This window comes from Labeo rohita, chromosome 5 (genome assembly GCF_022985175.1).
Source record: "Labeo rohita strain BAU-BD-2019 chromosome 5, IGBB_LRoh.1.0, whole genome shotgun sequence".
Classification (NCBI taxonomy): domain Eukaryota; kingdom Metazoa; phylum Chordata; class Actinopteri; order Cypriniformes; family Cyprinidae; genus Labeo; species Labeo rohita.
Genome location: NC_066873.1, coordinates 30,929,221 through 30,946,044, shown reverse-complemented (window position 1 = coordinate 30,946,044; position 16,824 = coordinate 30,929,221). Strand labels below are relative to the sequence as shown.

The following is a 16,824-nucleotide window of genomic DNA, read 5'->3' as shown; positions in this document are numbered from 1 at the left end:
GTATCTTAATGTTTATCATAAACTTAAGTTTTAAATAACCATATGTGGAACACGCAGGCCCTCCCATAACTCGGAACGAATGTTCTCCTTTTGTACAGAGGGGACATAACAAATCGACGGACAAGGCTTGCACGAAAGTAAATAACGGGTGAATTTGGTTGTTTTTACAGTTCACTGAGCAAGTTACAATATTAATATGTCGTTAATACAAATATCCAGGTTATAGACATTTTCCTGTATTTGCTATTATATGGTTCAGTTCGAAAATCTATACAGCGTATAAGGGAGCCGCTGTGAGGAGACCAAATGCAGAAATTTACTGAAACATCTGAGAGTACAAACCTTTCGGAAGAATAGGATAACTGTATAGCATTACACCTAAGGAAAGCTTACAGCCTGTTAAGATTATAAATTATGGATGAAGAACCAGAGAGAGCAAAACGCTGGGAAGGAGGATACGAACGAACATGGTGAGAAGTTAAGCGTATGTTTACTTCAATTCGTGTGCGTTTTCAATTAAAATATCATTTTAAATGCACTGTTTACCTCAAATTGCCAACAAAAAGTGGTTATTGTTAACCCTCTGGGCCTCTTCGGCCATTTTTGACCAAAAAAATATATATTTTGAAATTTTAAAAATCGTAGCTTCATCGGAGTGAGATGAAACTTGGTGACTTTTGTTGAATATTTATCTAACAAAAATATCTAAACTATGACAAGTAAAAAAGTAGTCTTTTAGAATGCCAATGGTGATCCAAAAGCCTCTGCATATATGTATATAGGGAGATATACAGTAGCTTACATGACATTAGACAAGTTTTTATTTTTTAAGGACACCAAATGGCACAATTCTCACTTCAAAAAATGGATTTGTAAAAGCGTTCACTCTGTTTTAATGTGAAATGTTGCATTTATTGAAAAATAATAATAAAAATATTATATAAATACATATATATTAATCCTAATGGGGAATAATAGCTCATTGAAATTGTATAAATATTGTAAATTGTCATAGAATCCCCTCAAAATTCTAAATAATAATCAAAAAATATTATTGAACAAAAATATTTTACAATGGTTTTCCTGAAAAAAAAAACCCCCAAAAAGCTACATTTAGAGGCTTCGGTCACTTTTGACCGGGAAGGAGCCAAGTGTGACTCCTGAACGAAGAGGCATGGAGGGTTAATAAAATATGTTTAATAAAATATTATTCATACTGTCATCTCAGTAATTGTAACAAAAATCTAAAACACAAAGGTTTCAAAAGCTTAAACTATGGATTAGTATGTTAACTATGGCTAGAATGTTTGTATGAGGCATTACAAGACGGTCAGCCACTGATATTTATGTGTACAAGTGAACACTTATGATATAATGAGTTGTATAATGTTGTTATGTGTTTCACTTAGGGAGGTGCTGAAGGAGGATGAATCTGGATCTCTCAAAGCTACTGTGGAGGACATTCTTTTCCAGGCGAAGAGGAAAAGGTACAGCACTCAAATGCAAACTATAAAACAATCAGTTTATTTCTGTGTTATTCACTTGCAGTCTCTCTATCACATTACAGAGTGTTTGAGAGTCATGGACAAGTTCGGCTTGGGATGGTAAGATGCACTTTACTCTCCAGCATAGGTATAGCGTTATATTTGTTGTCCGAGACCGATCATAATCATGCATACAATTCCCACCAAACCAGATGCGGCACCTCTTTGTGATCATTGACGCATCTAGATCAATGGAAGATCAGGACCTGAAGCCCAACAGGCTCACCTCGACCTTGAAGGTTAGTAGCACTGCATCTACAGTCTAACATTATATATGAAATCTATTAAATCGATCTTTTATTTTCTTCAGCTAATGGAGTATTTTGTGGAGGAGTACTTTGACCAGAATCCAATCAGTCAGGTAATGACTTTCTATGTGTTGCGAGTGTTTACAATGTGTGTAACTTCCGTTAACTGTACCGTAACGTTACAGATAGGGATCATTACCACAAAGAACAAGAGGGCGGAGAAACTCACTGATCTTGCAGGTTAATGCATTAGTATTATGTTTGCATATTTCAAGACTTTTTCTTTATCTTCATCATCACTTAACATTATTTTACTCTAACCAGGAAACCCTAAGAAGCATATAGCAGCTCTGAAGAAAGCAGTGGACTCCACGTGTGTTGGGGAACCATCTCTCTACAACTCTCTCAACTTGGCTATGCAGACTCTTAAGTAAGAAACGTCATTTATGACACTTCCATGTAGAACTGAAATACACTGTTTACAGTTTAGTTGAAGTACTGGACATTTGCTCACAGCTGTATGTTTGACACCATTCATAATCTACACCACATTTTAAGTCACTAACCATATTTCTGTTTTCATGCAGACATATGCCTGCTCATACAAGCAAGGAGATCCTGGTTATTTTCAGCAGTCTTACTACCTGTGATCCAGCCAACATCTATGAGCTTATCAAAGTGAGTTTGAATGGCTGTATACTGTAATCGTTAGTATGTTTTGATGAACGCTGATTTTGTCTTTTAATGTGTCAACAGACTCTGAATGGTCTGAAGATCAGAGTGTCTGTAATCGGCCTGTCAGCAGAGGTTCGAGTGTGCACCATTCTCACAAGAGAAACTGGAGGTTGGTAGCCTTACCTCCGTATGGTTACATGGTTTTGTACTTGTGTGATGTTTTCTAAATTCTGTTTGGCCTAATAGGATCCTACAATGTGATATTGGATGAGAGTCATTTTAAAGAGCTGCTGATGCTGCATGTGAAGCCGCCTCCTGCCAGCTCCTCCTCAGAGTGCTCCCTCATTCGCATGGGTAATCACACAGTAATTTTCACCACCTTTATACAATTGAAATAGGGTAAAATGTTGTAAGCACAACACTTATTACTGGTAGCTGAAAGCTTAGTCAAAACTTAGCCCAACTGTTTGAAGAATATTCTGCTGTTTGTCATCCTTATTTGTGTGTTTTTTATGTCTTCACTGTACTCTAAATGTAAATCAGCAAAAATTAGTTCTGGCAAATGTTGTATTAGTGTAGATGTAAGTATATAATATGTATTCTTCTACAGTATATTTAATGTGCATAATGATTTGCCTAGGTTTCCCTCAGCATGTCATAGCCTCCATGTCTGATCAGGATGCCAAACCCTCATTCAGCATGTCGTGAGTACAGTTGAAGTCTTATGTTCTTTATCACTGATTAATAATATTAATCTAATTTTAAATTTAAATTAAATATATTTAACACTACTGTTAAACAAAAAATAATATATACATATATTATACACTATTCAAAAGTTTGGAAACAAAAAAAGTTTTGGGAAGGCGTTTCTTACACTCACAAAGGCTGCATTTATTTGATCAAAAATACTGTAAAAAGTAACATTCCGAAATATTAGAGCAATTTAAAATAACAGTTCCCTATTTGAATATACACTGGCGTTTAAAAGTTTGGAATCAGTAAGATTTATAATGTTTTTAAAGAAGTCTCTTATGTTCATCAAGCCTGCATTTATTTGATACAAAATACAGAAAAATGCAATATTGTAAAATTTTTAATTATTACGATGTAAAATAAAGTTATTCTATTTTAATATACATTAAAATATAATTTATTCCTGTGATCAAAGCTGAATTTTCAGCATCATTACTCCAGTCTTCAGTGTCACATGACCTTTCAGAAATCATTCTAATATGCTGATTTATTATCAGTGCTGGAAACAGTTGTGCTGCTTAATAACAGTTTTTAATGTCGATATAATAAGAATTCTTTTCTGAGCAGCAAGTCACCATATTCAAATGATTTCTGAAGGACCATGTGACACTGAAGACTGGAGTAATGGCTTATTAAAATTCAGCTTTGCATCACAGAAATAAATTATATTTTAAAGTATATTAAAATAAAAACCATTATTTTATATTGTAACATTCGCTAGATGTAAACAACACTGGTCCAGAAGCACTTCCTGTTTTTTTTGTTTTTTATTTTTTTTTTATTTCACATATACAAATACATCTTAAAGGTGCTAATGTAACATTTTCATCCAGTCAAATGTTATGTTGGTAGTATTTTTTTGTGATGTTTGTGTAAAGTAAAAAAAAAAAAGAAACAGGAAGTGTATCGGGACCATTGTTTACATCACAATTTACAAATAATGTACTCACCCCCTTGTCATCCGAGATGTTCTTGTCTTTCTGTCTTCAGCTGTAAAGAAATTATGTTTTTTGAGGAAAACATTTCAGGATTTTTCTCCATATAATGGACTTTATTGGTGCCCTGATTTTGAACTTCCAAAATGTAGTTTAAATGCAGCTTCAAAGGGCTCTAAATGATCCCAGCCGAGGAAGAACGGTCTTATCTAGCGAAATGATCTGTCATTTTTTTTTGAAAAATAAAAATTTGTATACTTTTTAAGCACAAATGCTCATGTAGCACAGGCTCTGGGATGCACGTCCACTATGCTATGAATTAGTGATGGGTCGTTCTTGAACGATTCTTTCATTTTGAACGAATCTTTAATGTGACTCGGGAAAAACGATTCGTCTCGGGGAGTGAATCGTTCAGTCGCGCATGCGCAACATCCTATTAGGTTCTGTACTGGAATTAGTTCACCTGTTTCGAGTCTTTGGGTTTTTCAAGTTGTTTGTTCATCTTATGGGGCTGTCTTGTGATGAATGAACGACTCAAACCCGAAAACTTGTCAGATAAGAGGTGAGGTGAGCTAATCATAGACTCAGGTAAACAATGAATTAATCTTTTCTGTTTCTTATACCATTATAGTTTTGTCTTGTTTGTAGTGTGATCAACCTTTGTGTAAGCAGTAGATGTGTTAGGGAAGTAACACTTAACATTTCAATTATATTTTGCTAAAATGAACGAAATGATTTGAAAAAAGATTTGTTCATTTTGCTGAACGAGACTCAAAGGTCCGAGTCTGTAAAATGATCCAAACTTCCCTTCACTACTACAAGTATGGTGAAAACCTCCATCTTATTTTTCTCCTACAACTTAAGAGGAGGACATCGTTGTACCTTTATGTTTGTAAACAGCGTTTGCCTTGCACTTTCTTCATTTTTGCCCGTTCGCTTTGTAAACACTGGGTCTGTAGTTCTGCCTACGTTCCACGTGACCTTTCGACGTGATTCAATAGTACATAGCGTTGTGAACGTGCATCTCAAATCCTGTGCTACACAAGCTTTTGTGCTTAAAAAGAATACAAAATTGTATTAAAAAAAAAAATGGCCGATAGTTTCGCTAGATAAGACCCTTCTTCCTTGGCTGGGATCGTTTAGAGCCCTTTGAAGCTGCATTTAAACTACATTTTGGAAGTTCAAAATTGGGGCACCAATTAAGTCCATTATATGGAGAAAAATTCTGAAATGTTTTCCTCGAAAACCATAATTTCTTCACGACTGAAGACAGAAAGACATGAACATCTTGAATGACAAGGGGGTGAGTAAATTATTTGTGAATTGTTGTTCTGGAAGTGGACTCCTTTAATATTTTTGTGGTGACTGCGATACATTTTTAAAAGTTTTCTTTACTGTCACTTTTGACCAGTTTAATGCGTCCTTGCTAAATTGAAGTATTAATTTAAAAAAATCTCACTGACCAAACGGTATATTTAATGTAAATTATATTATTTATCAGTTGAAATCATTTTAATTATAGTTAATTTTTTAATATATTTTAGGCACTTAGACAGTGCTGGTGAGCCAGGACTCACTCTTGGCGGCTACTACTGCCCACAGTGCAGAGCCAAATACACTGAGCTGCCAGTGGAGTGTAAAGTGTGTGGTACGTTTTCAGCATTTCCTTGTTCTTAAATCTTTACACTAATTTTCAGAGAGCACTGAAGTGTTCAGTTCTCACAGTCTGTCTTTTCTATCTGTCACAGGTTTAACTTTAGTTTCCGCTCCTCATCTGGCCCGTTCCTTCCATCACCTCTTCCCGCTTGAGGCCTTCCAGGAGACCCCACTAGAGGAGTATGACGGCGAGAGGTGAGCTTCACACTTATTCTGTGAAAACCCCTCTCCCTTTCTCATTTCAGCCTATTTCATAGCATTAATGCACTGTGTCTTTTCAGATTCTGTGAGGCTTGCCAAGAAGAGTTTCAAGACAAAAGTGTAGGTTTTTCAATTCAAAAAATCTTTTGCATAGGAACATTAATAGTCTTGTTTTTTTAAAATTACATTTAGCCTCTTTGTTTTCTCATCTCTGCAGGTGTTTACATGTCTAGCATGTAAAAAAGTGTTTTGTGTGGAGTGTGATCTCTTCATACATGACACACTGCACTGCTGTCCTGGCTGCATGCAGACCGACAGGACGTCCTGATGTAAGATGGCCTGACTACAACACATCTGTGAACTTTAGGTAGAACTACAAAGATGCAGAAGAAATAAGAGGAAGTCATCAGCCTTAGATTTAGGTTCTCACTGATTATGAGGGTTAAAGTAATGAGAGCCAACACTTGTCAGTTCTTTGGCATCATCTTACTTTGGCTTTCTGTTTACTTGCATCAGTTGTGCTCAAGCTGTAACTGTATGAAAGGACGCCCCCTGTGGGGAAAAGTATCTCACTGGACCAAATAAAACCAGCAACAGAGAAAACCATTTTGTGCTGTTTTCCAGTGTCCTGGTTCCACTGAAGCCACTGAGGTTGTAATACATTTATTATGTCCTATATTTTGTACCTTACATGCCATGTTAATGTGCTTATCTATACTCAATTTAATTTGAATTTTTCAAACAAATTAAATTTTTTCATTTAAAACTACTGACTTGCATGGCTATTTTTGCTTGGCTATCTGTGGAAAAAAAAAAAAATATATATATATATATATATATATATATATATATATATATATATATATATATATATTTTTTTTTTTTTAGTATAAATGATAACTGGTATAGAAGTTTAAAGTGTTGCAGCATAATTTTACACTTCCTAGCGTTAAAGAGTTGATTGCAAAAAAGTATATTATATAAAAAAATTACAAAAGTAATCCAATCCTTAATTTAATTTCAATATGTTATGTTGAAGACAGACAAGAATCTTAAATTTTACCCTTTTTTAAAAAATGGTACAGCTTTTCAAAAATATTCACCCCATATTCACAAGTTCAGATTCTGTTATTTCACACATTGGCGCTTCAAAATTCATATAAAAATCCTCTATCATTAAATTGAAATAAAAACACACCTATGCCTTTGAAATTTACAGCACAAGTGCTTCACAGCTCTGTATTTTTGTGCTGGTCATAGTGTCTGTGCAGCCAAGCCTTCAGTAATGGGAGGTTCTTGTCCATCCAGCGAATGTTCTCTTCGATGTTCTCCACGGCTTGCTGAATACATCTCAGTTCTGCTCCGGTCTCAGCATGCAAGGAACTGAAGAAACTACGAATCTGATGGAGCAGAGAAACACGCTCTATGTAATATAATGAAGTTTTCTGATTACAGGATAAGATGTTTTTTTGTCTAGACCAACTGACGAAAGCTCCTAAAAGAAAGAAAACCTACCTCAGCTAGCATTTCTCTGGTGGAATACTGGTTGGTCACTCCTACTACCATGTGCGCTATAGAGTGCGAGCCAAGATCAAACCTAGAAACAATAGTCTTAAGTCATTAAATGACTCAGAATATATCACTATTGTGTGTCTAATTAAATCAGCGACTCACTTTTTGATCAGGGAGTCCCAGTTAGCTTTTAAAAAGTCCCATGAGTGTTTGTAGGCCTTAGGATTTTTACTGATTGAAGTCACAACATACGGTAGATCCTGAGTCTTCATCACCTCTCCCACTAGACTCTGCTCCATCATCCTGACACAAATGAAAGATGACATTAGTGATTATTCCTATTTTCTTAAACTGATGTATATCTGAGTGTCTCACCATTTTAGCTTGTGATCGAGAGGGCTGGTTGTGAGGGCCATCTTTATCCTGCTCTTCATCGAGACGTACATAGACTCCTTGTATTTCTCAAACAGGAAATCCCAGCCATCCTCAGTCCGGGCACCAACACAAAACACAGCCATAGTCACGTCATTGGGAAGACTAGAGAACGGAAAGACAAAAAAAGTCAGAAATAATTAATTTCTCTTTAATGTTTTATTCATTAAGAAAGGAAAACAGAAAACATGCTGTTACTTTTCTAAGTCTTTATCTTCTAAATGGTAACAGTTTAAAAAGAAAATTCAGAAATGGGAAGATAAGAAAAAATGATAACCTCTAACCTCATGTTCCCATCTGAGTCCTTCCATTTGTTGAAGAGCTGTGTTGCGGTGCTGACACAGGAAGGGTGACCCCGCACACAGCCGAACATGAGGAGGTAGCTGCGCAGCATCCTCTGAGACACTGAGCCATCATCGGTCCACGACTGCTGGTCTATAAGCTTCCTAAACAGCTGCAGTATGTAGCCCTGGAACACAGAGAGACAATCAACATTAGTTACACATCTACAGCAGGGAAGAAAGCATGGTTCATATCATACACAATGGTAATTTTATATGCTTTACATAATCACAATAAAGAGCCGATAAACTTAAAAAACAAGAAAACAAGAAAAATTTAATTTTTAATTAACTATATTCACACTATATTCGTTGCAGAAACTTCCATGACATTTTAAATAAATTAATTAACTTCCAGTCCAGTATTATTCTAGGCCTGAAATCACAATTTTCCAGCTGACAATTTTTCCTGATTTTCCATGAACATGGGATTCGTTTCTTAACCACATTTTATAATGTGCACTACTGTTCAAAAGTTCGTAAGGGTTAATAAGATTTTTTAAAATAAATCAATACTTCTAATGCACTGAACTGATGAAAAAAGTGTCAGTACAATTTTATACATTTATAGATGTTACAAAATTTAGATTTCAAATCAATTCTGTTCTTTTGAACTTTCTATTCATTAAAGAAAAATGCACAACTGTTTTCACAAAAATATTAAGCAGCACAACTGTACTCAACATTGGTAAAAGAAAATCTTTCACGTGCAACAAATCAGCATATTAGAATGATTTCTGAAGGATCATGTGACAATGAAGACTGGAGTAATGACTGCTGAAAATGTAGTTTTGCTATCACAGAAATAAATTATACATTAAACAGAGAGCAGTTGTGTTAAATTGTAACAATAATTCACAACATTACTGCTTTTACTGTGTCACTGAATTATTTTTATTTAATTACACTACCTGTCAAGTGTTTTTGAACAGTAAGTTTTTTTTATGTTTTTTTGTTTTTTTTAAAGAAGTCTCTTCTGCTCACAAGCCTGCATTTATTTGATTCAAAGTACGGCAAAACATTACATTTTTTAAACATTTTTACTATTTAAAACAACTCTTTTCTTTATGAATATATTTAAAAATGTAATTTTAATACTCTGATTTGCTGCTCAAACATTTACTATTACTATTATTATAGTATTACTTAGTACTAATAGTAATAATAGTATAGTACTATTATTATTATTATTGTTGAAAACAACTGAGTAGAATTTTTTCAGGTTTATTTGTTGAATAGAAAGTTTAGAAGAACTATCTGTAAAAGAAATCTTTTGTAACATTAAAAATGTCTTTATCATCATTCTTGATCAATTTAAAGCATCCTTGCAAAATAAATGTATTAATTTCTGTAATTATATAATTTGCTATTAAAAAAAATTGTACTGACTCCAAACTTTGGAATGGTATAATAGTGTATAATGTTACAATCTCTTCTTATTTCAGATAAATGCTGATCTTTGGATCTTTCTATTCAAAGAATCCTCAAAAAAACAAAATAAATAAAGTACTCAACTGTTTTAAATATTGCTAATAATAATAATAATAATAATAAAAATGTTTCTTGAACAGGAAGGATCGTTGGATCATAATGATGCTGAAAATTTAGCTTTGATCATAGGAATAAATTACATTTTAAAAGAAATACACACAGCAGCTATTTTAAACTGTACAAATATTTCATTACTGATTTTGTTATTTTAAATAAAATAAATGCAGGCTTGGTGAGCAGAAGAGACAAAAAACATTGTCAAAAAAAAACAAACAAACAAAAAAAAACACTTAAAACTGTTCAAAAACTTTTGACTGGTAGTGTATGTATTATTAAATGTTAGGCTATATTTCAGCTTTATTATCAGAATTGCACACACTGAAAAGAAGCTGATTTCAAGCCTGAATGAATCAAGTTTTTTCCAGCTAAGGCAGTTAGCAAAAATAAAGTCATTTCTCCCCAGGCAAAATTTTGAGGCAGTAATCCACGCCTTTGTTACCACTCGGCTGGATTACTGTAACTCATTGTATGTGGGGGTTAGTGGATCTTCTGTCGCCCGTTTGCAGATGGTGCAAAATGCTGCTGCCCGTCTTTTAACTGGTACACGTAAATATGAGCATATTTCCCCCATTCTCGCTTTACTTCATTGGCTGCCTGTACATTTTAGGATTCAATTTAAAATTCTTTTATTTTTTTTAAAATCCTTAAATGGCCTTGCCCCAGTATACATTTCTGAATTGCTACACCCATACACGCCACCTCGTTCTCTCAGATCAGCTGATCAGTTGCTCTTGAATGTGCCTAAAACAAAGCGCAAACACAGAGGGGATCGCGCCTTTGCTGTAGCAGCTCCTAAACTGTGGAATGCTTTGCCTCTGTTTATTAGACAGGCCTCTTCATTGTCTGTTTTTAAATCATATCTTAAAACCCATTTTTTTTCATTGGCCTTTGACACCTGTTGACATTGTTCTTATTTGTTATGTTTGTTATGTCTTATTGAGTTTTTAGTTTGCTGTACAGCACTTTGGTTCAGTTTGGGTGTTGTAAAGTTCTTTATAAATAAAGTTGAGTTGAGTTGAGTTGAGTTGAGTTGAGTTGAATTAATCCACAAGACAGGAGGTAAAATATAAATGAACGCTCACTGACCTTCATCTGGTTCTCCAGCTCCACCATGTCTCTCTTCTCCATCAGTTTATACAGAGGCACAAGCTCACTGAAACCCTGTGTCACTGGCATAATCTCAGTTTCCTTGCTTAGGTATAGAGTCAGGTCTAAAGCCTTATCCAGCGGAAGCTTTCCAACACTGTCCAGAACACACAGAGGGAGGATGTTTTCAAAACAACCAGGGCATGAGAAATTACCAACACTTCTATTGTATAATCTGCAGTACTTTATATGTACTTGTTTGACTCCTGATACATTTTTGTCCCACTGACCATTAAGAGCACAAACGCAGATAACTGAGGACTGACCTGACCAGCTGGAAGGCATTGTTGATGAGACTGGCCCGGTCATTGCTGCTGAGCGCCGTGTGATTGTGTTTGAGCAGCATGATGAGGTCATCCCAGCCAGAACCCTCATAGTGCACAATGTAATATCCACTCATGTCCACGTTAAACTTGATCCAGTCCACCTCCTCCGGCAGATACAGCACATCTATGATGAAATATACAACAGATCTGTTAAAAATGGACGTGCTTCAGTCTTTGTGTTGTTTAGACATGTGAAGTCATTTCATTTTTTAAAAATAATTCTGTTAAAACAAATACCTGTTTTGGTCTTAAGCAGGAAGCGGTGCACTGTGGTTGAACCGCTGGTAATGTAAGTCAATGGAACGTGCCACAGAAAGCTGCATACAGTAAAAGATCAATAATTAAAGATTCAGACTTTGAAAATGATTTATCTTTGTGCACATACAAGGATATGATTCTAAAAAATGATGTGTGGACAACTTTCAAAAATTGAGTGACTTGGACTGATAATAATTCATCTTGTTTATGACATGTATGATTCACAGCTGCCCCACTGTTTCATCAGCAAGAAAACTAACATGCATTTTCAAAAGTAAACCCTGAACAAATCTATCATATATATATATGAAGTGTAGATCTTTGATATTAATGTTAAACCTGGATGTTTGTGAGGGGTCATCACTCTTGAGGTAACGCTCTTGACTTAGTCTGACTTCACGACCTTTGACCTCCACCGTAATGAGTGGAAAGCCCTCCTGCAATGTCCATGTCTCCATCATAGCCTTAACATCCAGCTCATCCTCAGAGTGCCATTTCTAAGAGATACAATATCATTTATTCATATACAATATCATATATAGAGAGTTCAGAATAATGATGTAACAAAGTAACTCACAGAAGCTCCAGAATGTGAGACTGAGCGCCGACAAGACTCATCACCCTTCAGTCTGCCTTCATCCAGACCATCAGAGTCACACACCTATAATAGAGAGAGACACTCAAAACTTGCTAACGCTTTCTACATTGTGAGATATTTTGATCCTGTACTCTTAAAGGGATAGTTCACTCAAAAATGAAAATTACCCCATGATTTACTCACTTTTAAGCCATCCTTTCTTCTTTCAGACAAATGGAATTGGAGTTATATTTAAAAATGTCCTGACTCTTCCAAGCTTTATAATGGCAGTGAATGGTGGTCAAGATTTTGAAGCCCAAAAAGTGCTCCACATGGCTCTGGGGGGGTCAACAAAGGCCTTCTGAAGTAAATCGATGCATTAGTGTAAGAAAAACAGCTATATTTAAAACTTCATAAACTGTAATCTCTAGCTTCTGCTAACAGTCGTACGTGTGTTCACAAGAGAGTGGAGTTCCAGCCAATGATGCAGGACATAGGACATAAGCTCCAATGAGAAATGACAAACGCAGAAGCACAGAGGAGAGAACAAATCACGAATTTGAAGTACAAAATGAAGATTTATAAAGAAAAATGTTGGAGGCTTTCAATATAAGCCAAGTGCAGACTGGTTAGCTGTAAACAAAACTTGGTTCTCATGAGGCTTGCATATTCTCACCGAAGCTTATGCTACATCCACATCATCCGCTGGAACGCTACCCTCTCATTATGGTGGATGGATGCAGTTTTTTGGGCTTCAAAATCGTGACTACCACTCACTGTCATTTTAAAGCTTGAAAGAGCCAGGACATTTTTTAATATAACTCTGATTGTATTTATCTGAAAGAAAAAAGTCATATACACCTAGGATTGCTTGTGGGTGAGTAAATCATGGGGTAATTTTCATTTTTGGGTAAACTATCCCTTTAAGATACAGTCACATTAGCCAATAGTCAATAGTGTAGTAAGAAGCACAGCTCATAAAGAACAACATTTTTAAATCAACAGCTTTCTGTTGGACAATTTGGCAAATTTGCTTAAACAACTTTGGTTGCATGAATTAATGACTGATGATTGATTTCACCTGGGAAACTCTGCTTAACAACAGTAAATGTGATGGCAGCTAATACATTATCAGAAAGCCCTATGCAATTGCATTACACATGTAATTTGTACTCACATTGGTCAGACTTTCCCACAGGTCACTATTGACCGTATTCTGGTAACTGTAGCGTTTTAGGTATCTCACAATGCCCAGTTTAAAATCATCCGGGGTTAGAAACTCTCTCAGCATGTTCAGAATACAAGCCCCCTGAAATGACATTCACAGTTGTAACATTGATTTCAACAAACTTTTGAAAGGATTTGAATAGAAAGATAAACATCATGCACGGGAAAAGTTTTATTATGCACCTTGTCATAGGAAACATCATCAAACATTTCCTGTATCTGAGCAGGGTTCTCCACTGGTGTGGACACTGGATGAGAAGAGCTCAAGCAGTCTACCTCCATGGCCTCAAAACACTTGCCTAGGAAATAATCCTCCTGTGGCACAAAAAAGATTGGGCTTCATATTAGCACAGACCTTCTTCTAACTCATGCTGAGTGTTTAATATCAAGGGCAACAAATCTTACAAAAACTTACAACTTGCAGTTCAGGATTGGTGATGTTAACAGACACAAACTCCATGAACTTGGCAAAACCTTCATTCAGCCACAGATCATTCCACCACTGCATGGTCACCAAGTTACCAAACCACTGACAAGAACAGATAGCGAATGAACAATTCATTAATTGACCAAAGCAACATGTCATTTGCATATATAATTACTAGAATACATCCTATGACACAAAAAATAGTTAACTGATGTCGTAAGTTCACCTGATGGGCCAGTTCATGAGCGATGATCATCGTGATGCCCAGTTTGTCAGAAGCAGAAGACTTGTGGGGGTCAAAAAGTAGGCCTGACTCCCGGTAGGTGGTCAGACCCCAATTCTCCATTGCTCCAGACTGAAAGTCTGGGATAGCAGCAAGATCTACAGAGCAGATTATATAAATGGTGAACTCAGAAATCTGTCCTTTGCATTTTAAGTAGTAGACGAAATGCCTATGTGGAGCTAACCCTGTTTGGGTAGAGGGTAAGGAATATCAAAGTAGTCATCATAGAAGTCAAGTAGTTTCACTGCAGCATCCAACGCAAATTCAGCCTGGTCGATCTTCTCTGGCACAGCATACACTGAAATCTGAATTCACATCAAATAAATACATTTATGGAGCATCACAAAAGTTATATGATGTTATGTAAGTTATGATGGAGGTGGGATCTTATAGTAGGGCTTTATGGTTTTAATGATATGATGAGTCTAACCTGGACTCCATGCTGACTCGTCTTGCTGATAGATAGAAAGTCAGAGACGATGAAGGCCACCAGGTATGTGCTCATCTTTACACTCACATCAAACTGGTCCTCAAACAGGCCGTCTGGCAACTCTAACGTTCTCAGCTGGAGTAAAGAAAAAAACAAGCTTAACAAAAGAACCACAGTTATCCCATGGCAGATTAATAGTTCATGTCACATTATGATTTATTCAGGTTTTAGTCAGAAAACAGCAGGACTATGGATAGGAGGTTCTATGGATATTATAAAAGCACCTTAGGCATGTTTGAGAGGGCAATATGCTTTGCTTCTCTGCGAATCCGCACGGAAAAGTTTGCTTTGAAGGCAGGTTCATCAAAACAGGGAAAGGCTGCCCGGGCGCTAGTCGGCTCGAACTGTGTGGAAGCCACAACCCTGACAATGTGATTGGCACAACATCAAATTAATACTTCAAATAAAACACATTCAGTGACACTTACGAGAGATATTGGCTAAAATTTTTGAGGTTTCTCACCTGACGTCCCCCTTGCTGGTGCGGTATGTGCTTTTGTAAAATCCATGAAAGCTCTCCGAGAGGTTAGCGGCAAACTCCACTTCAACTGAATACACATGGCCCCTCTTCAGCAGTGCACTGTCAGATATAAGTGCGATCTGCTGAAAGTATGGGTACTCTAGCACCTTCAGGGCCTGTAGCTGACCTTTGTCTGAATCTGTTAACCTTGCATTGGAGATATGAAGATCTTTGCTGTGCAGTATGATAGTCTTGGTGTTTTCATGGACCTCAATTTGGATCTGTACCGACCCAGTGAAGTCTAAACTTGTGAGGTTGGGGTGGATAAGGAGATGGTAATGAAGGGGAGATATGGTGTCTGGAAGTCTCATTTTGTTCCATGGGAATGGTTCTCCGCTGGCTGATGTGGGGAAGGAAGTGGGCTCTTCAGTGACTGCAGCCCAAAGGTTAACAGGCAGAACTATGAGATTCACAAGCAGTGCAAAGCGAGTCATGGCTGCCCAGTACTACTTGGGAACACTGTAAAAAGAAAAAAAAATGCATTATAAGCTCTCAAAATACAATACAACCTCATAAGCTTAGCAAAAGACTGAATACCTTTAACGAGTTCTGGGGCCAGATGCATAAACTACTTAGACTGGTCTTAAAAAGTCAGACCGGTCATTAACTTTTTTGATTCAGTTACAGAATAGTAAATTGGTGTAATTTGTTAATCTGAAAAGCATGACTGATTATCTCTTGGTTAACTGCTAGCAGGTCAAAGACACAGTCTTAACAAGGTGGTTATGTTTATGCAACTGACCCCGGTTTTAGCATTTGTTTAAAAGTAATTTATGAAGATGATGTCAAACAATGACACAGCATACCGCCTCTTATAAAACTCTCATTTCCGCGAATCGGTTCTTTCAAACACATCGTTCTCAGACCGTTCCTGACAGCTTTTGTGAACCCACTCAAACGATTTAATAAATAGAAAAATAGGTCCGACTCAAAAGAAGGGTCACGGCGAATGCGTTAGGCGTTTAGGGTTTGAAATCATCTTTCGATAAAACAATATTTTAAATTCGGTTATAGGCTTCTTTGCACAACACCAAAACCTTCTATGGTGCAAATTGAAACGACACTGCGCATGCAATACGCTTAACCAAACGTCATCTGCACCGTATTGTCACATGTAAGAGATAAGGTTCAAGTTTATCTTTATATCACAGAATACTTACGAACTATGCTTTTCAGTTAATATCCTCGATCTGTTCAAAAAATTAATCCAGTTATGCTTAAGCTGAGCATTCGAATCAATGAATGTGAAAGTGAAAATACAATTCTTCAACATTTGCATCATGGGAAGTTTTTTTTTGTTTTTTTTTTTTTTAATTAAAGGCGCTGCACTTCGTAACTGTACATTTAAATAAACGTAAAAACAATTCTAGGACAATGCTAGGTGACAATATAAAATAAATGCAACCAATATGTGAAGCTGCCTTTAAAGACGTAACAGACGCATGTTGCCAGATCCTTCCTTTTAAATTCCCAGTCTGTGGAACTAAACCTAAAACTTCAATACCAACTAGAATTATATAATAAGCATAACCCAGATAATTAATGAAAAATCATATAATTACGTATTTATTTATAATAAAAAAATATTTAAGTAGATTTTATTAGTTGTGAGTCCTTATTCGTAAAAACATATTTGTGACCACATATTTTATGGACCACGATATTTATACATCATCTGGTTTGTTAGGATAGGATATTTGGCCGAGATACAACTATCTG

The 16,824-nt window shown here is 36.1% G+C and overlaps 2 protein-coding genes across 3 annotated transcripts; one reads left to right on the top strand and one right to left on the bottom strand.

Moving 5' to 3' along the window:
• The first annotated feature begins 105 nt into the window (after positions 1-105).
• On the top strand, positions 106-6,784 carry gtf2h2 (general transcription factor IIH, polypeptide 2). The gene is made up of 15 exons (XM_051111198.1): positions 106-470; positions 1,410-1,487; positions 1,568-1,604; positions 1,697-1,783; positions 1,855-1,905; positions 1,978-2,032; positions 2,117-2,222; positions 2,380-2,470; positions 2,549-2,636; positions 2,714-2,821; positions 3,108-3,171; positions 5,703-5,806; positions 5,907-6,009; positions 6,096-6,135; positions 6,233-6,784. Exons 1-15 carry the CDS (start codon positions 415-417, stop codon positions 6,341-6,343), a joined length of 1,179 nt encoding a protein of 392 aa, XP_050967155.1. The 5' UTR covers positions 106-414; the 3' UTR covers positions 6,344-6,784.
• Positions 6,785-7,016: 232 nt separating this feature from the next.
• Positions 7,017-16,517, bottom strand: erap1b (endoplasmic reticulum aminopeptidase 1b). 2 transcript variants are annotated; one of them, XM_051111091.1, is made up of 19 exons: positions 16,266-16,517; positions 15,049-15,564; positions 14,810-14,948; positions 14,526-14,660; positions 14,280-14,400; positions 14,039-14,193; positions 13,801-13,914; positions 13,569-13,700; positions 13,336-13,467; positions 12,159-12,242; positions 11,921-12,078; positions 11,561-11,640; positions 11,264-11,447; positions 10,938-11,094; positions 8,244-8,428; positions 7,903-8,064; positions 7,690-7,830; positions 7,531-7,612; positions 7,017-7,415 (listed from the first exon to the last, which is right to left on the bottom strand). In XM_051111091.1, the coding sequence occupies exons 2-19, from the start codon at positions 15,537-15,539 to the stop codon at positions 7,245-7,247; spliced, it is 2,823 nt and encodes a 940-aa protein (XP_050967048.1). In that variant the 5' UTR covers positions 15,540-15,564; positions 16,266-16,517; the 3' UTR covers positions 7,017-7,244. The 2 variants fall into 2 exon arrangements, with proteins under 2 accessions (XP_050967048.1, XP_050967049.1); XM_051111092.1 differs by lacking the exon at positions 16,266-16,517 and adding an exon at positions 15,912-16,145.
• Positions 16,518-16,824: the final 307 nt, after the last annotated feature.